The sequence below is a fragment of the Sus scrofa genome, chromosome 1 (assembly GCF_054392235.1).
Source record: "Sus scrofa isolate SSC_HxYL_T2T_F1_AM1 chromosome 1, Sscrofa_HxYL_maternal_Yorkshire_Landrace_v2.0, whole genome shotgun sequence".
In the NCBI taxonomy this organism is placed as follows: domain Eukaryota; kingdom Metazoa; phylum Chordata; class Mammalia; order Artiodactyla; family Suidae; genus Sus; species Sus scrofa.
In genome coordinates this window covers 142,105,654-142,131,249 of record NC_139383.1, presented here as the reverse complement: position 1 = coordinate 142,131,249, position 25,596 = coordinate 142,105,654, and the positions used below count along the sequence as shown (strand labels likewise).

Sequence of the window (25,596 nt, the reverse complement as noted above, 5' to 3'; positions counted from 1 at the left end):
GCTCAGTGATAAATTCTTCAGCCTTCACCCAGAGAGATGATTGAGAAATGCAGTAGCTTTATAAGATATCAGTGAAGAGGCAGAGCAATGCGATTGTTGTAACCAAGCTGTGGCCAGTGTGGGGAGGCACTATCATGGATTCATTCTCCTTTCCTGCCTCCCTTGCTGCTTCCATCATTCTTGCACCCTTAGGATTGGACAGACCAATAACATCTTACCACCTATGGCTTTCCACAAACTCTGTTTTTATTGAACCCAGGCTAAGATAATTGATACAACATTTAAGTCTTACTGTGTCAGACACCATTTTTTTGTTATGGCAAAATACATATATAGCATAAAATTTGCCATTTTAACCACTTTTAAGTGTGCAACATCAGTATTATTTTGGCTGTACCTGCTGTATGAAGAAATTCCTGGGCCAGGGATTGAACCCATGCCACAGCAGTAACCAGAGCCAAAGTAACCAGTGGCAATGCTGGATTCTTAGCCCACTGAGCCACCAGGAAGCTCCTTTTGTTGTTGTTGTTGTAAGTAATTGTTAAACTTAAAAAAAAGTAAAACATTTATACAGACATGTGCAGAATTCCTAAGTGTACAGTGAGTGTCTATGAATTTAACACATCTGTTCAAGATACAGGCCATTACTAACACCAGAGAACCCCTCCCTTGTATCCCTGCTGGTCGTTCTCCCTTCCCAAAGATCACTATTATGATTTCCACCACCATTGTCTGTTTTTAAGTCTTTTTAAAAGATTTAAAGAACTCTTTTTAGAGTAGAAAGAACTCTTTTATGCCTGAATTCTTTTGTTTAACTTTGTGTTCTTATGGTTCACAGCTGTTGTATGTGGCAGTGCTTTTTCATTCCCATTGATAGTATAAGAATTCTAGTTTTAGGAGTTCCCTGGTGGCTCAGTTGGTTAAAGATCTGGTGTTGTCACTGCTGTGATGAGGGTTTGATCCCTGGCCCTAGAACTTCCATATGTCACACATGTGGCAAAAAAAATAATAATAATAAAAAAATAAAAGAGTGCTAGTTTTAAATTCTTGCTGACATTAGCTATTGCAGGTTTTTTTTTTTTTGTAATTTTAACCATTCTCTATGTATGTATAGTGGTATCTCAGTATTGTTTTAATTTGCATTTCTCTAATGGCAAAGAGGTTGAGTACTATTTTATATAGTTATTGACCATTTGAATGCTCTCTTTCATGGAGTGCCTATTTAAGTCTTGTCCAGTTTTTCCACGTTTGACTTGATTGACTTTTACTTATTGATTTATAAGATTTCTTTACATAATCTGTATATGAAGCCCTGTCAGGTAGATATATTGCAGATATTTTGTCTCACTTAAATGTCTTGCCTTTTCAGTTTCTTGGTGGCATCTTTTTATGAACTTAATAAAGACCAAGTTGCCTATATAATATAAAGTATCTTTATGTCCTGTGGAATAGGCAAAATTTTCTTAAATAGGACATAAAAGCCCAAATCAATAGACTAAATAATTGTTGCCTATCTCAAGTTCATGAATATATTTTTATATTATCATCTAGAAACTTTGGTTTATTGATTTTTGTGTATAGTGATGACATATTGAAGATCAAAAATTAAAATGGAGTAACTGGGTTTCAGGCATCCAAAATGGAGCTGGGTGGATCGTTGTGGTCATGGCTTCAGGCATGTTCTTGCATCACCGAGAACTTGACTTTTCTGAACTGTATCAAACTCGAGGATACCAACAGCCACTTCAAATTAATATCTGTCAGCAGCTGCCAGCTGCATTCTTATGGTCTCAAGGTCTCCCCCTATATTTGTGCACCATTTCGGACATCAACCCACCTTGTTTAACAAGCATATTTACTTTTTAAAAAATTTCTTTTAATTTTATTAATTTATTTTTAAATTTTTTTCTTTTCACAGCCGCACCTGTGGCATATGGAAATTCCCAGGCCAGGGGTCAAACTGGAGCTGCAGCTGCTGGCCTATGCTGCAGCATGGAAATGCCAGATCTAAGCCGAGTCTGCAACCTACACCGCAGCTTGCGGCAATTCCATATCCTTAACCCACTGAGTGTGGCCAGGAATGGAACCTGCATCCACATGGACACTGTGTTGGGTTCTTAACCAACTAAGCCACAGTGGGAACTGCAGCATACTTACTTCTTGCCAGCTCCCATCCTAGTTCTTGACAAACAACTTTTGTAATTTTGTGGGTTTTGCCCATATAAGCCTCCCCCATTTTGCAGTCTGGCAGAACATAGTTCAAGTGCTTCTTTTTTTGGGGGAGGAGAGGTGGGGCATACCTGCAGCACATTCCTGGTAGGGATCAAACCTGCACCACAGCAGTGCCAGTGCCAGATCCTTAACCCACTAAGCCACTAGGGAACTTCCTCAAGTACTTCTTGAATCTGTTTTTCACGCTATAGTTCTCAGCGTGGTCACACCCGCAACATAGGGAAATTCCTAGGCTGGGGTTGAATGAGAGCTACAGCTGCTGACCTACACCACAGCCACAGCAACATGGGATCCAAGCTGCATCTGCGACCTACACAGCAGCTCATGACAATGCTGGATCCCCAACCCACTGACTGAGGCCAGGGATGGAACCTGAGTCCTTGTGAGTACGAGTCTGGCCTGTAACCAGCTGAGCCACAATGGGAACTCCTCCCTGTATCATTTTTGTTAAATTGTGTTTCTCAAGGAATTTATCAATTCCATCTAAATTTTCTAATTTATTGGCATAAAATTGTTCATCCTCTTATTAACTGTCTAATATCTGCTGAACAGTATAAATGTCCCCTTTTCACTCCTAATGTTGGTTATTTATGTCTTCTTTTTTACTTATTTTTTTCTTGATCAGTTAGACTAAAGGTTTGTTAGTATTATTAGTATTTGCAAAAAGACTCAAATTGGATTTACTTTCTCTGTTGTATTTTCCCCAATTTCATTGATGTCTATGCTTTATTATTTATTTCTGTTCCCTTGGATTTAATTGCTTAGCTTTTCAGCTTCTTTAGATTGATACTTATATAATTAATTATCAATCTCTTATCATTTCTAATATTTGTATTTAATGCCATTTCTTTTAAGAATGGATCTACCTGGATCCTTCACATGTTGATATGGCATTTTTATAACAATCAGTTCAAAAATATTTTCTTATATCCATTTGGTTTCCAGTTTAATCCCTGATTATTTAGAAGTGCATTGCTTAAATTCCAAATAGCAAATATTTATTTGTTAATTGTTTCCCCTGCAGTATGTGGAAGTTCCTCAGTCAGGGATTGAAACTATACCACAACAGTGACCCAACCTGCTGTAGTGACAATGCTGGATTCTTAACCAACTGTGCCACAAAGGAATTCCATATTTGGGGATTTTTTTTAGTTCTCTTTTTTCTTATTTAATTTGAATGTAGATTAGATTTCTTGTTTAATTCTAATGTAGTCAGAGAACATACTTTTTATGATTTCAGTCTTTGAATGTGATGATACTTACTTTCAGGTACAGTATAAAGTCAAGTATTATAAATGACATATGCACTTGAAAAAAATTCATGTTATGAAGTTTTGGGGAGCAGTAATTCATGTATTTCAATGCGGTGAGATTTATAAATCATGTTTTCCAAGTCTTGTGTATGTCTTCTAATTTCTTTTTGACTGCTTATTACATCAGTTAATGAGAGATATGTGTTTAAATCTTCCTCTGCAATTTTAAGTTTCCCTATTTCTCTAAATTTGTGTGATTTTATATAAACATTTATTTATAAACAAACCACATATATACGTGTATATGTATATACATATACACCCATACATACATGTATACATATTTGGGGATTTTTGGGCCCTGCCTATGGCATGTGGCAGTTTCTGGGCCAGGGATCAAACCTATGCTACAGCGACAATACAAGCTGTGCATTGACAACACCAGATCCTTAACCCACTGTACCACAATGGAACTCTGTTCTTTTTTTTGTTTTTAGTCTTTTTAGGGCCTCAACTACAGCATATGAAATTTCCCATCAGGGGTCCAATGTGAGCTGCTTCTGTGACCTCTACACCTCAGCTTTCCACAACACCAATTCTTATACCCCCTGAGCGAAGCTAGGGATGGAACCCAAATCCTCACAGACACTCTTTTGGGTTCTTATCCTGCTGAGCCACAGTGAGAACTCCCTTGTTTTTCATTTATACATTTTGAGGTTGGTTATTAAGCAAGTAAACATTTAGGGTTGTTACAGCATCTTGTTGTCTTGACACTTTTGTCAGTATGAAATGGCCCTGTTAATATCTCCTAATTAGTAAGAAAGCACTTTTTTGTTTTGGGCTGCACTTGGGGCCTATGGAAGTTCACAGGCTAGGGGTCAAATCAGAGCTACAGCCTATGTTGCAGCCACAGCAATGGTGGGATCTGAGCCATGGCTGCAACCTACATCACAGCTTACTGTAATGCCAGATCCCTGGCTCATGGGAACGAGGCCAGGAATTGAACCCGCATCCTCATGGATTCCAGTTGGATTCGTTTCTGCTGTGCCATGAAGGGAATTCCCAGAAAGAAAGTACTTTCTGTAACTTCAGCTCTTTGAAGTGGGCAATAACCACTCAGAATATGCATTCGCTGTCTGGTTTAGAAATGAATTCAAATATGTTAAGCTGCAAATCATTTTTTTTTTTGGTCTTTTGTCTTTTTAGGGTTGCACCCGCGGCATATGGAGGTTCCCAGACTAGGGGTCTAATCAGAGCTGTTGCTGCCTGCCTACGCCACAGCAACATGGATCCTTAACCCACCAGGAACTCCAACGCTGCAAATCATTTTATACTTGAGTCTAGAGTAATGGTAGAGGAGTCATTATTGAAATCTATTAAAATTTATGGGTAAACTTTCCCGAGGGGATTTTTACAAATTTATTGGTAATCTTTTTATTTGTAACAGTGATTAGGGAGATGAGGCTTTACTGACTTCAGTGGATTAGGGCCAGGCATTTTATGTATTCTGTAAGTCATAGGACAGTCTTTTACAAAGACTAATAATTACTGTGTTTTGCACAATTTTTTTTCTTTTATGGCAGCTCTGCCCCATGGCATATGGAATTCCTGGCCAGGGATCAAATCCAAGCTGCAGCTGCCACTTAAGCTACAGCTGCAGCAACACACTGTGCCGGGTGGGATGTTTTCCACAACTTTGAATAGCTTTTCTGGATATTCATATGGGTGATGTAATGTGCTGATTCCCTTTTACCTATGAACCTAACTTTTTTTTTTCTGTGTCTCTTAGATAGAGACTGAATTCTCCATAAATTATACACAGAGGGAATACTGTGTTTTCTTTGGAGATTCATGGAGAGTTAGTCACAATTTTGGAAAAGCATATCATTTACTCTATTCTCTATTTTTGTTTTTTGTATAACTGACATTTTGTCAGCAGTAAACACATTGTAGGTATGTTGAAGAGGATTCCAGATAGATGCAAACATCTGATCACTTCATCTTCTACATTTCATAATGAAACAGTTATAAATTTCCTTCTCTGTTTTCTTCAAAGTTGGAGCATTGTTGTGTATATTGACTTAAAATTTGGGGGGTAGGTACATGATTTTATGTACAATTTTAGCTCAAGATTATATTTCATTTTAGGATTTTTGTTCTAAACAGAGAGGTCTGCGATTTGGCAGGTTGACAAGTTGAGTGGAATCACGATGTATACTAAGATCCAACACAAACAAGCCTTCTTATTACTACTATTTATTGTTATTTTTTATTTTTAAAAGTTAGTATTGTTAGCTAAAGTGATTTTGATTCCAAGGGCCCATCGCCTCAGGGCGGGGAACATTTCCGCCCCAGGTTAGAGGCACTCCTTAGCAGTCCAGGTTGAGACCCCACCCGGAACCTTGGTGCCGTGACGCTAGTTTCCGGCGGGCTCCTTAGAGTGTGGAACAGCTTTGGGGCAAAGGACCATGAGAGGGCCGGAGCCGGGTCCCGAACCCACAATGGAGGGGGACGTGTTGGACACACTAGAGGCGCTGGGGTAAGTAGTCCTGGGACCGATTTTTCCCCCCCGAAAACGTAAGCTCTCCCTCCGCTAGGCTGCTGCAGTCTCCTCCCTGTGGGCCTCCGCCAGGCTCCCGCCGCTCGGCGCAGGCCTCTTTCCCCGCCTCGCTGCCTCCGGCGCCGACGGAGTTAAGAGGGAGGCGGGAGAGAAATCCGTTTGAGGGGTGGAGCAGGGCTGGAGAGAGCTGGGGAGCGTGGCCCCCTCTTCCAAACTCCTTCCGAGCTCTGCACTGGGGCCCGCAGAGAAGGCGTGGAGCGGCCTGCCTGGCAGCACTCCTTTGGGGAAGCGTGTCCCTGCCCTGCGGGTCATATTTTTGTTGACGTGGTTGTTGTGCCCAGGGCGGGGGGTGAGGTGGGCACTGGGGACCAGGGTGCAGCTGCCGACTATTGTCTCCTGTGTCTTATAACCTGTGGCTTACTTAGGGCGCCAGAGACAATTTCTCCTGCTTCCTTGACTTAAGAAAGGGTTTTAGTTCAGTGTAAGTCTATTCCTTCAACCGTTTCTCGTTAATGCATATTTATGTGCTAGGCAGAGGAAAAAGTTTTCATATTACTAGTAGTTTACTTAGTCCTGGGGACTACAAAGAGCCTGCTGGTGTTTGCAATTCAGAATAGTACGTGCTATGAGAGTTCCTGGAATGATGTTAATACTTTCAGGTCTGGGGATCAATATATGCAACTTAGGCTCTCCCTCAACATCGGTCTTATTCTTCTCCACAGCCCTTGTCCCTATCCCAAATTATCTTGTCCTGCACATTTGTTTATTGTCTCTTGAACATCCATCCCCACCCTCCAACCCCTAAAAGTCAGCTCCAGAACAAATGCTTTACCTGTCCTCTGCCCAACAACATTCTGCAACTGTTGTGTAGTGCAATAAATAGTGGTTTGGTGAATGGGTAAATGAATGAAAAAGAAGAGTTCAAAATAGAGAGTGCACAGAGGTGAGTACTCTCAACTATATGGCTGAGAGTGAAAAAACACATTAATTAAAGAAATTGGCGCCATCTGCACAATTGTGTGCCCTGCCACATCCCTGGGGTTTCTTGAATAGAATAGGCTGTCCTTTGCGGTGTTGTCCTGGAGCTCCAACTACCCCTCCTCCCTCCTTTATTTTTCTTAAAACTGTACTTACTCGTCTATCAACTGCTTCTTGTGGACCCTGACAATATCCACTTAGCAGTGACTTACTGTTACTGAGCCTCTCACTTAGTAAGTCCTGACTAATGAAAGAACAGAACCTGTAATTAATTATTTAGGGGCCATTTTTACTTGTGTGAAATCTCTTGGAAATTTTTACTTAACTTGGTTACTAGTAACCAAAACAAGAAGTTCAAATACTCACTCAGTTTGTGGTATACACCAGACAAAAACAGTTTTTTACAAGCTCCAAACATGATTTTGATGCACAGATGTTAAAATCAGACTGTTAGAACTGAGACTTCTGAAATCATCTGTTCCACCCTGTTCCTTTCAAAGATGAGGAAACTAAGTTATTTCTACCCTCTTTTCATTTATAGTGTACTTCACTAAATTGTTCTTTCACACAAATTTTCCCTTTTAATTTCTCCATTTAATTTTCTTTTTTTTACCTGTATACACTTTTTTAAATGGCCACACCCACAGTATATGGAAGTTCCCAGGCCAGGGATTTAATCCAACCCAAGCTGCTGCTGCAGCACCTTTAACTCACTGCACCAGGGCTGGGGATCGAACTCTTTTAATTTTCTATTTTATCTGACAAACTAAAGTGCCTTCACTGATATCCTATATGTTTTAGTCGCAGTAGAAAATGCATTATTCACCATCTATATGGACATTTTGAAACATGTTCAATTACAAAATATATTGTAAATAAACAATTACTCTTTTTTTACATTCATTATACAGGAAATATCAAACTTAAAAATCTTGCCCACAATTATTCCAGGAAAAATAATCCTAAAAGTGTGTATACTGTTTTACTTTACTTACTGAACAATCTGAAACTAGTTTTGCTTGCTAAAAGTCAAAATTAGAGCAAACTTCATTTTTCAAAACATCTATAATGTAAACAAATTCAAGGAATGAAGGAAGGGAAAGCAAGCCCTGATTTTCCATTTTTTAAATAAACTATTTACAGAATCCCACTAGTCTTATCTGTAATACTTGGGGGTTCAAATTGTTTGAGGCCTAAACACAAACTGAGTGAATCATAATCTTTAGGGGTGTAGTATAGGCGTGCATATTTTTAAAAAGCTTCACAGCCTAGGTTGAGAACCACCATCAAGGAGGGAAGTTTATTTCAAACATTTATTGAACACAACTCTATATTGGACACTGTTCTGAGAAGTCACTGGTGAGCAGAACAGACTTTGTTCCTGTCCAGGTGGAGTTTATAGTCTAGTGGAGAAGAAGACATGATCACACAGGAGTTTGTGACATGGCTCAGTGGTTAACTAACCTGACTAGCATCCATGAGGATGTGAGTTTGATCCCTGGCCTTGCTCAGTGGGTTAAGGATCCAGCATTCCTGTGAGCTGTGGTGTAGGTCGCAGACTCAGCTTGGATCCCAAGTTGCTGTGGCTCTGCGTAGGCCGGCAGCTACAGCTCCAATTTGACTCCTAACCTGGGAACCTCCATATGCTGCCAGTGTGGCTCTAAAAAAGACAAAAAAAAAAAAAATGAGCACACAAATATTTATGAACTAAAATAAGTGTTTTAAAGGAAAATAACAGCGTGATATAACAAGACAAGAGGACTTGTATATTTCTAGGGGTTAGGGACAGATTGCTGAGGAAGTGACACTTGAGTTGAAATAGGGAGAATAAGTAGGAGTTAACTAGGTGAGGTTGGCTGGGAAAGGAGGACAGAGTTGTCTTTACAGTGAAAACAAAACATGAAAGACCTTGAAATGGAAAAGAGATGCTTTATTAGGAGAATGGAAGGAGGCTGCTGTAACTGGAGAGCAGAGAGCAAGGGCCAGTGTTAGAAGGTTGGATTGGAGAGTTAGGTGAGGAACGGTGTGCAGCACCTTTTAGGGCATGTTGTGGATTTTTGGTTTTTTGTCATAACAGCAACGGTACATGATTGAAGAATTTTAAATAAAAAGAGTGATTAGATGTCTAGTTTGAAACATTACCTCTGTCAGCAAAGAAGAGAATAGATTGGAGAATTCTGTTAGTCTAGGCAAGAAGTGATTGGTTGCTTAATGGCAGTGGTTGTGGAAAGAAGTGCATTACTGGTCTTAGTGACTGGTTGGATATTAGAGCTGAAGGAGACGACAATATCAAGGATTCATTTCTTCAGTAGGTATTTATTGAGCACCAAAATGAAATGATACACATTGGAATTTCTATTGGACAGGGAAGAAAAGTGAAGACAGCCAGAAGCTGGTAAATACAGAGATTGTGGAGGGACCAATGGAATTGAGGTGGAGAGGCTATCAAACGGGTGGTCAAAAGAGCAAGCTGAAAGGATAGATAATAGGTTGTGGTCAGAGAATGACCTGTAAGTGATTTCAGAAGTGGTGTAATTCCAGGTTTGGGCATAGCCTGGGCATGGCTTACTTATGTGTAGTGGCCAAGACTGGAAAAGAGGAGCTTAGGGAATTGAGAGCTTAGGGTATTGGAAAGGGTGTACACATAGACTTGGAAGAAACTCAGTATAATTGAAATAAATAGGAACAGAGAGGAAAACTGAGCACAGGAAATATTGAGGAGTGTCCAAGAGATTGATAGATGAAAACCATGAGAGAAAGAGGGTGGCAAGTCTGACTGGGTTGAGCCTGGAGATAACAGGAGATATTTCTAAGATAGTAGGGGAGCAACAATAAGAATGCTATATGGGGAGATGAGGAGGACAAAACCCCCACCATTTGACCTTCAGGAACTTTGGAAAGTAAAATAGTTAGATAAATCCTTCTGAGAGGACATTGACAATATAGGACAGTTTTTTGTGTGGGTGGAACATAGTGGAAGAGTTTGGGAACCCGGAAGAAGTGGAGAGCTGAATCAGAGGCAAGCCTTAGGGATGGTAAATGATGGGTTGGGGTTGGGGGTCATGGGGAGAAAGCAGCTCATATTTTATATGTTGGCTGATGAAAATAGAAAACAGTAAGTAAACTAGATCCTAGCTGTGTCTTTGTGAAGGTTCACCAGTGGCCCTACTATACTGAAGATTTGGTTCGCCCAGCTTGAAACAGTGTCAGATCAACAACTATGGTTCCAATGTGTTTGGCTTTGGAGGATTCTAGGCCTAGGAGAGGTGTCCTCAATGTTTAGAATAAGAGTAGCACTTTCAGAGTTCCTTTGTGGTGCAGCAGGTTAAGGATCTGGCATCATCACTGCAGCCACTCAGGTCACTACTGTGGCACAAGTTCAATCTCTGGCCCGAGAATTTCCACAGGGTGTGGGGCCTGGCTGAACCTCCCCGCCAAAAAAAAACAAAAACAAAGTAAGAATTTATGGAACAAACTAAGAGCGTAATAATAATAATACCTATCTTATAGGACACTGTGGCAATTAAATGAGGTAATATACCCACAGCACATAGGTTGGCCTAGAAGAAGATTGATCAGTTTATAATGTTAGTTGCTATTATGATTATGATTGTTATTAGATATCCTGGTTTGTTAAATGATTTTCTTTCTTTTTCTTTTTACCTGATTGATGAGCTGAGGCATTAAGGATTATGTATTCAGGATTTAGTATTTAGTAAGTTTTTGTTGAATTTTATATTTCAGTAAAAAGAAGCTATCACTAATGGTATGAAGTAGTTGATTTAAGAGTTTATTACTTTGTTGCAGAAATGAAAACAAGTAGGTTGGTAAGTTTCAATGAGAGGCATTGTAAGACATGGTAGAAAGGAATCTGTACAGGGTAACTAGTCTTGGCTGGAGGAGAAGAGATAGTGGTCTAGTCCCAGCTCCCTTTATCTGACTGCATTACCTGGCCAGCTTATTTGCTCTGCATCCTTATTAGTGTAGACAGAAGTTTAAGAGTTCACACAGAACATTTGAGGTCAAATCTGAATTTAAATTAGCGTGTCATCACTTTTTCATCTTTTGATGTTATCTTTGGTCCTACAGAATTAGGATAATACTAACTTCAAAGCATTGCTGTAGGGAGTAGATAAATTACATGTGTGTGTGTATATCTATCACATATATACACACACACGCACATATATACACACACATATGCATACCTAGACTGATGTCTGGTCTGCTACTTAAGGCAGTTATCCCAGCTTTGTTAAGCCTTAATTCTTACCTGTAAAATGGGGGTTTGAAAATACTGACCCTTCGTGAGCTATGACCAAAGAATTTAGAGAAAAAGAAAGGCAAATAGCCTTTAAACATATGAAAAGATGTACAGTCTTACCATGAAAGGAGTGTAAATTAAAACTCTGCTGAGATACTAAATGGTCAAAAATCCAAATTTTTGGTACCTTTGGTGAGTTATGGGTAATGGAATACTATTCTACTTTAATGGTACAATCTCTGCAAAGGAAAATTCAGTAATATCTAGCAGAGTTACTAGATATACAGAGTAAGTACCCATTTACCCTTTGATCTAGCAATTTCACCTCTAGGAACCTATCTTAGATATACACTGACAAAAATTTTCTCAGTTTTTTATTGTAGCAAAACACTACAAAAACCAAAATGTCCTTCAGTAGAGGTATAGCAAATAAAATGTGGTATGTTCAGACAGTGAAGTACTAAACGACTATAAAAATGACTGAATAGTATCTCTATAGGTCTCTATATAGATAATGTTTGTGAGTATATGTGCTTAAAGCAAGGATTAGAATAGTAGAAAGTGGCTACTTTTTATCTAAAGTGTCTTTATATGTAAAAACATTGTTGGAGTTCCTGTTGTGGCTCAGCAGTAGCAAACCTGACTAGTATTCATGAGGACGCAGGTTTGATCCCTGGCTTCGCTCAGTGGGTTGATTATCTGACGTTGCTGTGGGCTGTGTAGGTTGCAGACATGGCTTGGATCTTGCATTCCTGTGGCTATTCCTGTGGCTATGTAGAACAGCAGCTGTAGCTCTGATTTAACCCCTAGCTTGGGAACTTCCATTTGCCAGGGGTGTGGCCCTAAAAAAAGAAAAACAAAATAAAAACATTGTTTTTAAATATGTATTTGTTTATATGTTTATACATACATACACACACATTTTTTTTTGTTGTTTTAGGGCCACACCTGTGGCATATGGAAGTTCCCAGGCTAGGGGTCAAATTGGAGCTGTAGCTGCTGGCCTACACCACAGCCACAGCAATATGGGATTTGCGCCATGTCTGTGACCTACTCCACAAGCTCACAGCAACACTGGTTCCTTAACCCACTGAGTGCCAGGGATCGAACCTGCATCCTCATGGATACTAGTTGGGCTCATTACTGCTGAACTATGATGGGAACTCCTATATTTATAATTAAAAACATTATGGGGAGTTCCCATCATGGCGCAGTGGTTAATGAATCTGACTAGGAACCATGAGGTTTCGGGTTCAATCCCTGCCCTTGCTCAGTGGGTTGACGATCCGGCATTGCCGTGAGCTGTGGTGTAGGTCGCAGACACGTCTTGGATCCCGTGTTGCTGTGGCTCTGGTGTAGGCTGGCAGCTACAGCTCCGATTGGACCCCTAGCCTGGGAACCTCCATATGCCGCGGAGTGGCCCAAGAAATGGCAAAAAGACAAAAAACAAAACAAAACAAAAAAACATTATGGGATGACAGCTCCAAACTAATAAATACGGTTTCCTGTGAGGGAGGGAGGGAACAGAATAGAGGGAACAGTATTAAGATTGCAAGCTATTCTCCAAGTCCGTGATTTTCTTTTCTGTGGCACCATGCCATACAGTAGAAAAAAATATAATGTACTGGGGAAATAAAAAATAAATAAATAAAAAAATACTTGAAAAAAAAGAAATTCTACTGATCTTATGGTGTAAAAAAAAGATTTCAGGTTAGAGTTGTCTGAAAGTACTTTGTTTTGTAAATTAGACTTTTCAACCATATAAATGTTTTACTAATTATAAAAAATTAAATAAAAAATCAAAACAAAAAAAGAGACAAATCCCCTAAAAATTAAAAGCAAAATGAAAAAATGTCTGTTATATTGAGTAAGAGGTTTAATCATGGAAAGGAATTCTTTTTCTATACATCCTTCCTAGAATATATTCTAAAGATAAAAATATAAATTGTTTTCACTGATTTTTATTGTTAAAAATAGTGCTGGTGTTTCTATCCTAAAACTATATGTAATTTATTTTTATATTTACTGGGATTATGTAAATGTGATAAGAAACCAGAATTTTCTTTAAGAGAAAATAGCTAAAAATTTAAAACTATATAGGTAAAAATTCTGCAATTCTAAATTTGAATTGGAAATACCAATGTAAACTCCTGATGTAATTGCTCTCTCTCTCTCTTTTTTTCTTTCTTTTGGGCTTTTTAATGCCTAACCTGCCACATATGGAAGTTCCCAGGCTAGGGGCGGAATTGGAGCTGCAGCCGCTGTCTTACACCACAGCCACAGCAAGGCCAGATCCAAACCGTGTCTGCAACCTACACTACAGCTCGTGGCAATGCTGGATCCTTAACCCACTGAGCGAGGCCAGGGATTGAACCTGTGTCCTCATGGATTCTGGTTGGCTTCATTACTGCTGAGCCACGATGGGAACTCATTTCTCTTAAGAAGGTAAGTGGCTAATGTTTAGGACCAGACAGTGTACTCTAAATACCACTGAAAAGAATTGGGGCCTCTTGGAGAGATGGCTGATTATAGGTATAGGGCAGGAACTTCTTGTCACAGGGAGCAAGGAAAATATTCAGAGAATACTGGGGACAAGTCACAGGACTCATTGACTAGCATGAATGGGCTCCCACTAATCAGAGATAGGAGAGTTTGAGTATCAAAAGAAAAATAACTGCAATGGAGTAAAACACATTAAATGTGCTAAGACTTACAAGTTTATAATGTGAAAAAGAAAGGTCAGTAGCAAAAGAACAATAAAGGTAGAAATCTGGTATCAGATTCAGTTAAAATAATAATACATAAAATAATAAATACATAAATAATAATACATAAAAATAGTTTGAAAATTTAAGGTTTATTCAAATACGCTTTGTAGCAATGTTTATTTTTGTTTTTTTATTTTTATGGCTGCATCTTTGGCATATGGAATTCCTCAGGCTGAGAGTCAATTTGGAGCTGCAGCTGCAGGCCTACACCACAGTCATGGCAACACCAGATCCTAGCCACATTTGTGGCCTACCCCAAAGCTTGTTACGACACCAGATCCTTAAACCCACTGAATGAGGCCAGGGATCTAGCCTGAGTTCTCAGGGACACTGTGTTCGGTTCTTAACCAGCTGGGCCATAACGGGAACTCCTGTAGCAATATTTAAAAGTGCAAAATTATAAAAGAAATTGTTTTTTTTTTTTTTGTCTTTTGTTGTTGTTGCTATTTCTTGGGCCGCTCCCGCGGCATATGGAGGTTCCCAGGCTAGGGGTCGAATCGGAGCTGTAGCCACCAGCCTACGCCAGAGCCACAGCAACTCGGGATGCGAGCCGTGTCTGCAACCTACACCACAGCTCACGGCAACGCCGGATCGTTAACCCACCGAGCAAGGGCATGGACCGAACCCGCAACCTCATGGTTCCTAGTCGGATTCGTTAACCACTGCGCCACGACGGGAACTCCCAAAAGAAATTAAGTTTAAAATAATCTCGGGAGTTCTTGTGGCTTAGCCGATTAAGAACATGACCAGTATCTTTGAGAATGCAGGTTCAATCCCTGGCCTTGCTCAGTGGGTTAAGGGTCCTGGCATTGCCGCAAGCTGTGGTGTGGGTTGTAGATGTGTCTTGGATCTGGCATTGCCCTGGTTGTGGCGTAGGCTGACAGCTGCAGCTTCAATTTGACACCTAGCCTGGGAACTTCCATTTGCTGCAGGTGCAGCCTTCACAAAAATAAATAAATAAAGAGAAAATCTCGTAGGTCCTTTGCAGCTTTAATTTTTTAAATTTAAAATTTGCATCCATTCTTTTTTGGCTATATTTCTTTTGTTTTTATTCTTGTAGCTAGTGTAGTTATTAGGCTGTATTTGACTTTATAAGTAATATTTATCTTAAAATTGGTTGATAATTTTACTAAAATTTTTTTTAAAACAGAGAAAAAGTCAAATGTTAAATATATAGAGCAGAAATCCGCAAACTATTTCCATAAGAGACTAGATAGTAAAAATTTTAGGCTTTAGTGGTCATGCTAGCTCTGTCACAAATACTTGAAAGCAGCCAGAGTAGGTCTGTAAATGGATACATTGGCTGTGTTCCAGTAAAACTTTATTTACAAAAACATCCAGCAGACCTTGATTAAAAAGTATTAGGTGTATTAGGGTTTTGCTTATTTGTTTTAATCTTTTTATGTCTTCCTTTCTAGGTACAAGGGACCACTGTTAGAAGAGCAAGCCCTTATCAAGGCAGCAGAGGGTGGACTTGCTTCACCTGAGTTTTCAGAGCTCTGTGTTTGGTTAGGCTCTCAGATAAAATCATTGTGCAACTTGGAAGAAAGTATCACTTCAGCTGGTATTGCCATTGAGTTTTATTTGCTTTACTAGTAAAATGAAATCTGTTATAATTTATAGTTGTATCTATAAGGTGCTCACTGTACAAAGAAAAAGACTTAATATGAAGAACTTCAGTATGTGATTTAAATATCTTTGGATTAAATTTTATATTGATTAATTCAAAATCGTTTCTTAAATTTTTACAAAATTATAAACAGGTACTGTTTATCTGCTGTCTTGAGCGTAGAAGAAGAGTCTGAGTTTGGTTTTTAAAAAGTTTAATTTTTGAATCCTAGTTATTTTGAATTAAGGTTTGTTCCTTTTTTCCCCTAAAGTTTTTTTAATTTTATTTTTTATTGTTATTTTTTTAACAGTTATTTCCCCAATACAATTTTTTTCCTACTGTACATCATGGTGACCCAGTTACACATACATGTACACATTATATTTTCACACATTATCATTCTCCATCATAAGTGACTAGACATAGTTCCCAGTGCTACACAGCAGTATCTCATTGCTAATCCACTCCAAAGGCAATAGTTTGTATCTGTTAACCCCAAGCACCCCATTCGTCCCCTAAAGTTTTAATTTATTACTATCTTGGCTGCTGGAGTTTTTGTGGGTCTTTGGCAGTATTTCAGACAGTGTAATAAAATGAAAAATGAAAAGTTATTGGGTATTTGCTAGGAGACAAAGTAGCCTTCTCTTCTGAAAATATCCTTACTTTTAAATTGTTTTTTTCTTGCCAAATCTAATAGAAATCACTTGAAGCCAAGTAAAATAAACTGAATTCAGAACATTTGACAAAGTTCCCACATACTTAGATTATGAAAGAAAAATAAACCCTAAGGCTTAATTAGACCTTTGCATTTATTATCTGTATCCACAGAGATACTATAGAAATGGGTTATTTGCTCTGAAGCCAATTAATTATTATAGCCATAGTAATGCTTTTAATATTTTAGTAATAAATATTGCCTCTTACCTGTTTTTACTGAAAGCCCATTGGAAGATACTTATCAGAGAATTAAACATAAAAATACTGGAGTTCTTCTATGGTGCAGTAGTTAAGGATCCAGTGTTGTCTGCAGGGGCTTGGGTTGCTGCTGTGGCATGGGTTTAATCCCTGGCCCAGGAACTTCCACATGCCACGGGTGCAGCCAAAAAAAAAAAAAAAAAACAAAAACCAAAAAACAAATATTTATAATCTCATGATTAGATGGTTATGTTCTTGAACTTGAGTTACTTTCTATATGTAGTAGAAATATGTTTGGTTACTTTTACCTAAGCTTTTGGAGTCATACATGTAAGGATTTAAAGTCAAAGTAAAAATTCAGAATTGAATGTGAAATTAAAATCAACTAGTAGATTTGATAGTATCAGATTATATGGCAAATATTCAGTAAATGTTTTATGCTTTTTCTATTTTAAAGGGAGAGATGATCTAGAAAGCTTCCAGCTTGAGATAAGTGGTTTTTTAAAGGAAATGGTGTGTCCATATTCTGTACTCATATCAGGAGATATTAAAGACCGTTTAAAAAAGAAGGACGACTGTTTGAAACTTCTACGTAAGTTGTATTTCTTTGAACATTTACATTCATGTATTTGATCTGGCTTTTGTTATTTTCAAGTCAAGATTTATGAACTTTAGTTACTGAAGCATTAGACATTTTGTGTATTTGAAAGTTTTTAATATTTGTCTTAAAATATGAAACTGACTCAGGTATTTATAGAAATGTAGTATTCTTCTTATGTATTCTCTAAGATTTCTAACAGTTATGATTTATTTGGCCAATATAGGATGTCCTGTGTTTGTGATTTATATAGTACTTTATTAAATTTTCCTTTACTTAATTCATCTCTTTACATTTGTGACTAGTTGACTGAAGTAGTCATCTCCAAAGCCCTAAATAGGGCTTAAAGCTCTGTGAAACTAGGCTGCAAAGCATATTATTAGATGATAGGCATGGAATGATGTTTGGTTCAAAAATATTTATTATTCATCTGCTGCTTTACAAAAAACTGCTCTAGGCATTACGGATATATCAGCTAAATACAAAAAAAAAAATTGTGGCCTAGGGCCACTTAAATTCTAGTGAGCGTGACCTGTTTTTGTCAGGGGTGAACTCAAAGTGCAGATTATCCTAAAACAATTACTGTAAATAACAGATCCATTTAATTGTGTTGAGTCTCTTAGATTATTATTATTATTTTTTTTTTTTTTTGTCTTTTGTCTTTTTGGTTGTTGTTGTTGTTATTGTTGCTATTTCTTGGGCCGCTCCCGCGGCATATGGAGGTTCCCAGGCTAGGGGTTGAATCGGAGCTGTAGCCACCGGCCTACACCAGTGCCACAGCAACGCGGGATCCGAGCCACGTCTGCAACCTACACCACAGCTCACGGCAACGCCGGATCGTTAACCCACTGAGCAAGGGCAGGGACCGAACCCTCAACCTCATGGTTCCTAGTCGGATTCGTTAACCACTGCGCCACGACGGGAACTCCTAGATTATTTTTTTAATTCAGTTAATTTTACACTATTTCGTAGGTTCTACAGTGACCACTTGAAGGAATTTTCTCACATCTTCTATTATTGAAGATTTCTACTTTTAGGCTGTGCCATTTATAAAAAGATGCATGCCATATATTCTTTCTGTGCTCTAGTATTATAATGTTAGTTTTATTACAGCAGAAATCATGTGTATATGTTTAACTAGTGGTGGTGATCGAAGTGTTGACATTTGAATTACTTTGTATGTGTTGGCAGGGAGTGTGGGGGTGGGTACAAATTATGTGCCCTTCCACTTTTTACACTTTTTCCTTGTCTTACACCCATTCAGTGTGAGTCACTGATTTAACAAACCATTGTTATTAATGGGAGGTCACAGTAACCCTTAAGTGTACTGGGACGAAAAAGAAGCTAACAAGCACTGGCCATGAGGAACTTGCATACTCTGTATGTTAGTCAATGAGAACTATATAAATCATGTTTCCCTTTTTTACCTTAGCTTCTAAGAAGCTCAGCAATAATAGTAATATGTTTCTGGTCCAAGTAAAAGTAAAGAGATATAAGAGAAGTTGGTATAGTTTTACCTGATCATGAAAATACATGCTCAGGAGACAGGGTGAAATGGGGAATTAGTGTTAAATGGGTAGAGTTTCAGTTGGAGAGGATGAAAAAATTCTGGAGGTGGATGATTGTGATGGTTATACCCATGTGAATGTACTTAATGCCACTGTACACTTAAAAATAGTTAGAATGGTAAATTATATGTCACATGTTGAAAAATTACATGCTCATCATAGAAATCTTACAAAGTAGATAAATATGTAAAGAAGAAAATCATTTATAATTTCACTCTTCTGAGGATAATGAATAACTTTTTGGTGTATTTCCTTTTCCTTTTTTTTTTGTATATATACACACTTAAAAAGATTGAGACCTGTTGCAGATGCAGTTCCTGCCCTTCCTTCCTCCTCTTCATTTAATGTATTGTGAGCATTTCTCATCGCTTAGTATTTTTTGAAAAAATAACTTAAATTGGCTACAGAACGTTCTATGCTATGGACAATTTTATTTAATAGATTTCAGATTTGGAGGTATTTGGATTTTTTCTATTTTAATTTTTTTCATATTTTTGGTTACTTTTCCTTAGACAAAGATTATGAACATTTAAAAAAATCTCTGGTCTAGATACATATTGCCATATTTTGCTCTGGAAAGGTTATACTGATTTACTGTCTTCCTAGCATCTATTTCATCTTTATCTTTAGTTTGACTACCTTTAAAACATACTGATATAGGAGTTCCTGTTGTGGCATAGTGGGTTAAGAATCTGACAGCAGCAACTCAGGTCACTGTGGAGATGTGGGTTTGATCCCCACTGTGTTGCAGTGGGTGAAAGGATCCACAGCTGCAGTGTAGCTCACAGCTCGGATTTGGTTCTCTGGCCTGGAACTTCGTAAGCCGTGGGTGCAGACATTAAAAATAATTTAAAACATACTGATACAGTAAACTTCTTGATGTTCTTAGAATTGTGTGCAACATATATAAAGTAAAAAGGGCCAAATTCCTTATATGGAGAGGCTTTTTATTTTAAAATTTTTTGGCTGCACTCGTGGCATATGGAAATTCCCAGGCCAGGGTTGAATCTGAGCCACAGCTCTGATCTATGCCACAGCTGCAGCAATGCTGGATCCTTAACCCACTATGCTGGGCTAGGGATCAAACCCATGCTGCCACAGAGAGAACACCAGATTCTTAACCCACTGCATCACAGCAGGAACTCCCCCCAAAAATATAAATTTCTGAAGAACTAGTTGTCTGTTCTAATGAAATTTTAAAAGCAGAGGGACCTTAGCATAGTTCTCATAAGCAAGGTTTAGTACATACTGGTTTTCTTGTGGGTTCTTTAGATTATCATGTGTAGATTACATGAAATAAAATCTTAAAATAGTGGCTCTCAATTCTGCCTGCCCATGAGCATCACCTTGGGGCTAAAACCACACAGATACCTAAATCCTTCTTTAGAACTACTGGTTCAGAATCTTTGACGGGTTACCTGGTACTTGTACCTTTAAATAGTTTCTCAGATATTTTTTTCTGCTCAGCTGAAGTTGAAACTGTTGTGTTAAATTGTGTGTATATAATTAAAAACAAAGTTGAAATATTTTAACTGTACTGTTTTGAAAGTTAATTTAAAAAGACTATAATAATTTAACTTTTTGCTTTCCAAAATGGTATTTTTTACTGTCTTTTAAAATTGAAATATGATTCACATAAAATATTATGTTATTTTCAAGGTGTACCACATAGTGATTTGACATTTGCATACATTATGACATTATGACATATGATTTTAGCTCCTTTGAATGTATATCCAGAGGTGTGATTTTTAAGGTGTTCTTGTACATTTTTTAACATTATTTTTTAACATTATTTGTTTTTCCCTTTTCTCATAGTATTTTTAAGTACAGAGCTTCAAGCTTTGCAGATAATACAGAACAAGAAATGCAAAAATTCTCAATTAGATAAAAATAGTGAAATTTATCAGGAAGTTCAAGCTATCTGTGATACCCTTGGTGTTCCCAAGTCAACAACTTCTGACATTCCACTTATGCTAAGCCAAGTGGAATCAAAGGTATTGTATTTGTTTTATTTTTCCTTTCCCTCCAAATTCAACTAAATGCTAACATGTAATTGTATAAAAATGAAAATACAGTTGATCCTTGAACAATGTGGGGGTCAGGGGTGCTGACCCTCTGCAAAGTCAGTAATCTACATACAACTTCACATTTGGCCGTCTAAATCCATAGTTCGTATCTATAAACTCAACCACCTGTGGGTCAGGTAGTACTATAATTTTATATAGTGAAAATAATTCATGTGTAAGTGGACCAGCACAGTTCAAACCCATGTTGCTCAAGGATCAACTGTATTTCCTTTAAGTACAAGATATATATTCTAAGAAGTTTATCTTCATATAAACTAAATTTTTCATTTGGAGTTAATTTGCGTATGACCCAATTTGTCTATAGGTGATATCCAGGAGTCAGATCTTAATGAATGAATGCTAGGCTTTGTGAAAGTTTGCCCTGATAGAAATCATTTTGCAAACTTAAGGTCCCTTTTTAAAAAAAGGTTGTAGTACAGTATAATGAGAGAAGTGGAGTTACCTTACAGAGTCAAAGGATAACTAAATTTCTTTTAATGGATGTTGTTAATAGAATTGAAATGTGGTTGTCTTTGGCAGTGAGCAAAGAAATCCACAGTTTCTGGTAGATAAGTTTAGCGTTTGTTGTGTAGTGAACAAATGAATGGGTACCCTGATGGGTGGTTAAAAACGACTACAAATTCCAGCTTTTTGATTTTTTTTTTTTTCAGTTATTAAACTATGCTTGTTCCCAGTCAAGCCATAAATTAGAGAGAATGCTATTCTCGAAGATGAAATTCTGGCCTAGTTCCTAGGTTTTTATTTAGTCCTTTAGGGAAATAATATAGGATTCATTTTTAAAGAAAAAGAAAATTCCCAGTTTCAAGAATAAGTACAAAAATCTGCTTTTAGACATGCCATTTTAAACTTTTGTGTGTGTGTGTGTGCTTTTCAGGGCCATACCTGTGGCATATGCAAGTTCCCAGGCTAGGGGTCAAATCAGAGCTACAGCTGCCAACCTACACCACAGCCACAGCAATGCCAGATCTTTAATCCACTAAGCGAGGCCAGGGATCGAACCCACAACCTCATGGATCCTCGCTGGGTTTGTTAACCACTGAGTCATGAAGGGAACTCCCTAAACTAAATTTTTCAATAAAGTGCTCTTTTGCATTGATAATTTATGACTGAAAAATAGACTTGTTTTAATGAATGTAATAGAATTTTAGTGTATTTAAGATGAAAACGCAATATTAAAAAAATTTTTTCTCAGAACTTGCAAACCAGAGAATAAGCCTGTGAATCACAGCTTAAAAACATTGTTCTAAAGTTAATAAACTACTCTTCAGAATTTGTTCCTCTGGATTAAGAATAATCTGGGCTTGGCTAAAATATCTGGGACTGTTTCAAATTGAGACAGATTTCTAGACTCTTCCTGATCTCCCAATTCTTCCACATATTGATCACAAAGAGCCCTTTCCCTTTTATGTGTTCCAGTTAGTATTAAAAATATCCCCAAGCCTTTTCTCCCTATTTAAAGCAGGCTGAAATGCCTGTGTTCAAATGCTGGCAGGCTAATTATAAGGTAGTGGTTACTATGGCCATCGTAGCTAAATATTTAGCTAAAAGGATGTCCTGCTCTATTCAGTTCCTCTCTATAGCAAAAATTGCCATATTTTCTTTCCTCTATGTGTGGTGTGTCCAGAAGACACTTTGTCACTATTTGGGAGGAAATTTATCATTATCCATTATCTTGTAGCTTGAAGCTGTTTGGATGCGAATCTAAAGTAATTATAGAGATAATTAACAGTGAACATATATAGCAGATGCTGTGCTAAAGGTGAATATGTAATAACTTAATGAATTCTCACATCACTTATAGTGACGTAGGTAGTATTATTATTTACGGTAGCCATTTGAAGAAACTGAGGTACTGAGAGATTTAATAAATTAGACAAACAGGTTTCTAAATAGTAGTGGCAGGTCTGAGTTTTGAACCCAGGCCATCAGCCTCCAGAGTCTGCTCTTAACTCCCTCTCTATCACAAGTAATTCTCAAACTTATTAAAAGCATTATCTAATGTTGAAATACTGGGAACATGATTATAGGTAAGAAACCATGAGCATGCATTTAGAATCCCTCTTGAGAATGGAGTTATGATTAAAGCTTTTAGTGGTATACGAAATAATATAATCAGAGTCGAAGGTATTTACAATAGTGAGGAATCTACAAAAATGGTATATTTTAAGAAAATAAGTTAATGATTCTTTATAGTCTGTAAAAATTGTAACACTAATCATTGTTGTAGTTGTAGATTTACTGTGAAGCTAATAAAGCTTTTGTGTTCAAGTTCTTTCTAAGTTAATTTTTCAAAAACAACTTTCTCTTTCACAATTTACATGCCACAGAATTCACCTATTTAAGTGTGTGATTCGGTGAATATATATTTACAGAGTACAACCATCATCAAAATTTTAGAACATTTTCATCACTCTGAAAAGAAACCATTTGCCCATTTACAGTCACTTCCCATTACTACCAACAGTTTCCATGCTAATTTTGTGTTCATAATTTTTAATTCCCTTAAAGAGGTCCCCCAACATTAAATAAGCTTCATCCTCCTCAAACTCTGAACAACTCCTGTTTTTTCCAGTTATAACAAAGCAGCTATAAATATTTCATTCTTTTTATTTTTTATTTTATTTTATTTTGGTCTTTTTGCCTTTTCTAGGGCTGCTTCCTGAGGCCTGTGGAGGTTGCCAGGCTAGGGGTTGAATCAGAGCTGTAGCCACCGGCCTACACTACAGCCACAGCATCGTGGGATCCGAGCCACGTCTGTGACCTACACCACAGCTCATGGCAACGCCAGATCCTTAACCCACTGAGCAAGGCCAGGGATCGAACCTGCAACCTCATGGTTCCTCGTCAGATTTGTTAACCACTGTGCCACGATGGGAACTCCTGTAAATATTTCATTCTGTATGAATGACGTCTGATATTGCTAAAGCAAAGGTGAATGACTAAATCTAGTTCACCAAAATAAAAATGTTTCAAGTAGTTCAAATCAGTGGTTTGGCAAAAGTAGTGAAATGTGTATATGGTGACTGATTGAGAAGGCTTGCTCTCCTGTGTTGTCTGGCAGACAGTGGAATGTGTACCAAATATTTGAGTAAAACCAGTGTACTCAGCAAGGTTTTAGTATGCCCTTTGAGAATGCATAAGGTTATAAGAGAGTGCTATCTTAAGAAGAAACTCCAAAATTATTTCATGTAAAACAGAGATTCTCATAATAAAACCTTTTCGTAGCTACTACTTTTATTGTCCATGTACATTATTTCTTACTCTGGAAAAGATGTGTTATAACTTCAATTAATGTAACTAATGCTTCTTTGATTGCTATTTTTTTTTTGGCTGTGGCATATGTAAGTTCCCAGGTTAGGGGTCGAATCAAAGCTGTAGCTCCCGGCCTATGCCACAGCAACGCCATATCCGAGCCGTGTCTGTGACCTACACCACAGCTCATGGCAGCGCTGGATCCTTAACCCACTGAGTGAAGCCAGGGATCGAGCCCACATCCTCATGAATACTAGTTGGGTTCATTAACCACTGAGCCATGATGGGAACTCCACTAATGCTTCTTTGAGAAAGATACTCTGCATTGTAGTGATATTCCTTCCTTGTATGTGAAGGTATATTTTAATTATTCCTCTTTAACATTTTGTTAATTCTCTAGCATTTGTAACATTTTAAGTAAGAATAAGATTGTTTTATATTAGGGATATACATTTTCACAATCTTTTATATTTATTTTTAGGTGAAAGATATTCTCTCAAAAGTCCAGAAAAATCACGTGGGAAAACCACTGTTGAAAATTGATTTAAACCTGGAACAGGCGGTAAGCCACCCCCACCTTTTTTTTTAATTAGTGTTATTTAATTAGTGAATATGATTTAATTTTATAAATGGACATTTAGATTTACAATGTGTGACATGCATTTAGTATTTTGGAGAATTAAAATGGGTTAATATTCTAGAGCAATAGGTCCTAACATTTCTTCAGGTTAATAGTTTAAAAAAATACTTGGCTAAAAGTATTTATGGTGCCTAATATATTAGCATAGTTGTAATTTGAAAAGTATAGTAACTCAATGCCAACAAGATGAGAAGTTGTTGGCATTTTCTTTCCTTGTTGGTCCAGACTGCTTTGCAAGTAGACATTTTTCTTAAATTAACATGTTTAATTGAAGATGAGGTAAACTCTACCAGTTGTAGAGTTTAATTTGTATGTTTAATACCCTCTGAATATCATAAATGTTCTATCAAATATCTTTATTATTTAAATAATTTACTGTTGAGTTTTAGGGATGACTATCAAGTACAATCTTTTGAATTAGTTCAAAGTATTGACCACAACTTTCAAATTTCTTTTCTGTGCATAATGAGTCTAAATATTATGACTTTTATTTCCACATTCTTTAGGAACAACTGGAAAGAATTAATGATGCTCTTTCCTGTGAATATGAGTGCCGCCGGCGGATGTTGATGAAACGATTAGATGTAACGGTGCAGTCCTTTGGTTGGTCTGATAGAGCAAAGGTAAGGCTGTTCTCCCATCTGTGTCCTATAGGTGGTACTCTTTGACAGCTCTTCAGGCTGTCTTGCCTGGTGTTATGTGTCTCTGCCACATGTGTACTTACCACTCCAGCTAAAGCACCTGCCCAGGCCAACTACTGGTCTTAAATAATGATTAATGATCCTAGCCCTGTATAAATTTTGTTTGCAAATGTCTTAATTTTTTCCCAGAGTTTTATTTAAAACTCATAGATGTTATGATTTATGCAA

General features: G+C 37.6%; 1 protein-coding gene across 1 annotated transcript in view; it reads left to right on the top strand.

The window, feature by feature from the left end:
* The first annotated feature begins 5,927 nt into the window (after positions 1-5,927).
* FAM98B (family with sequence similarity 98 member B) overlaps positions 5,928-25,596 on the top strand; it is a 33,445-nt gene continuing 13,776 nt past the window's right edge. The window contains exons 1-6 of the mRNA XM_005659764.4: positions 5,928-6,024; positions 15,474-15,619; positions 17,037-17,171; positions 20,564-20,742; positions 24,569-24,649; positions 25,234-25,350. Coding sequence (XP_005659821.1) covers positions 5,954-6,024; positions 15,474-15,619; positions 17,037-17,171; positions 20,564-20,742; positions 24,569-24,649; positions 25,234-25,350 — 729 coding nt within the window. The 5' untranslated portion in view covers positions 5,928-5,953. The remainder of the gene's footprint in view (positions 6,025-15,473; positions 15,620-17,036; positions 17,172-20,563; positions 20,743-24,568; positions 24,650-25,233; positions 25,351-25,596) is intronic.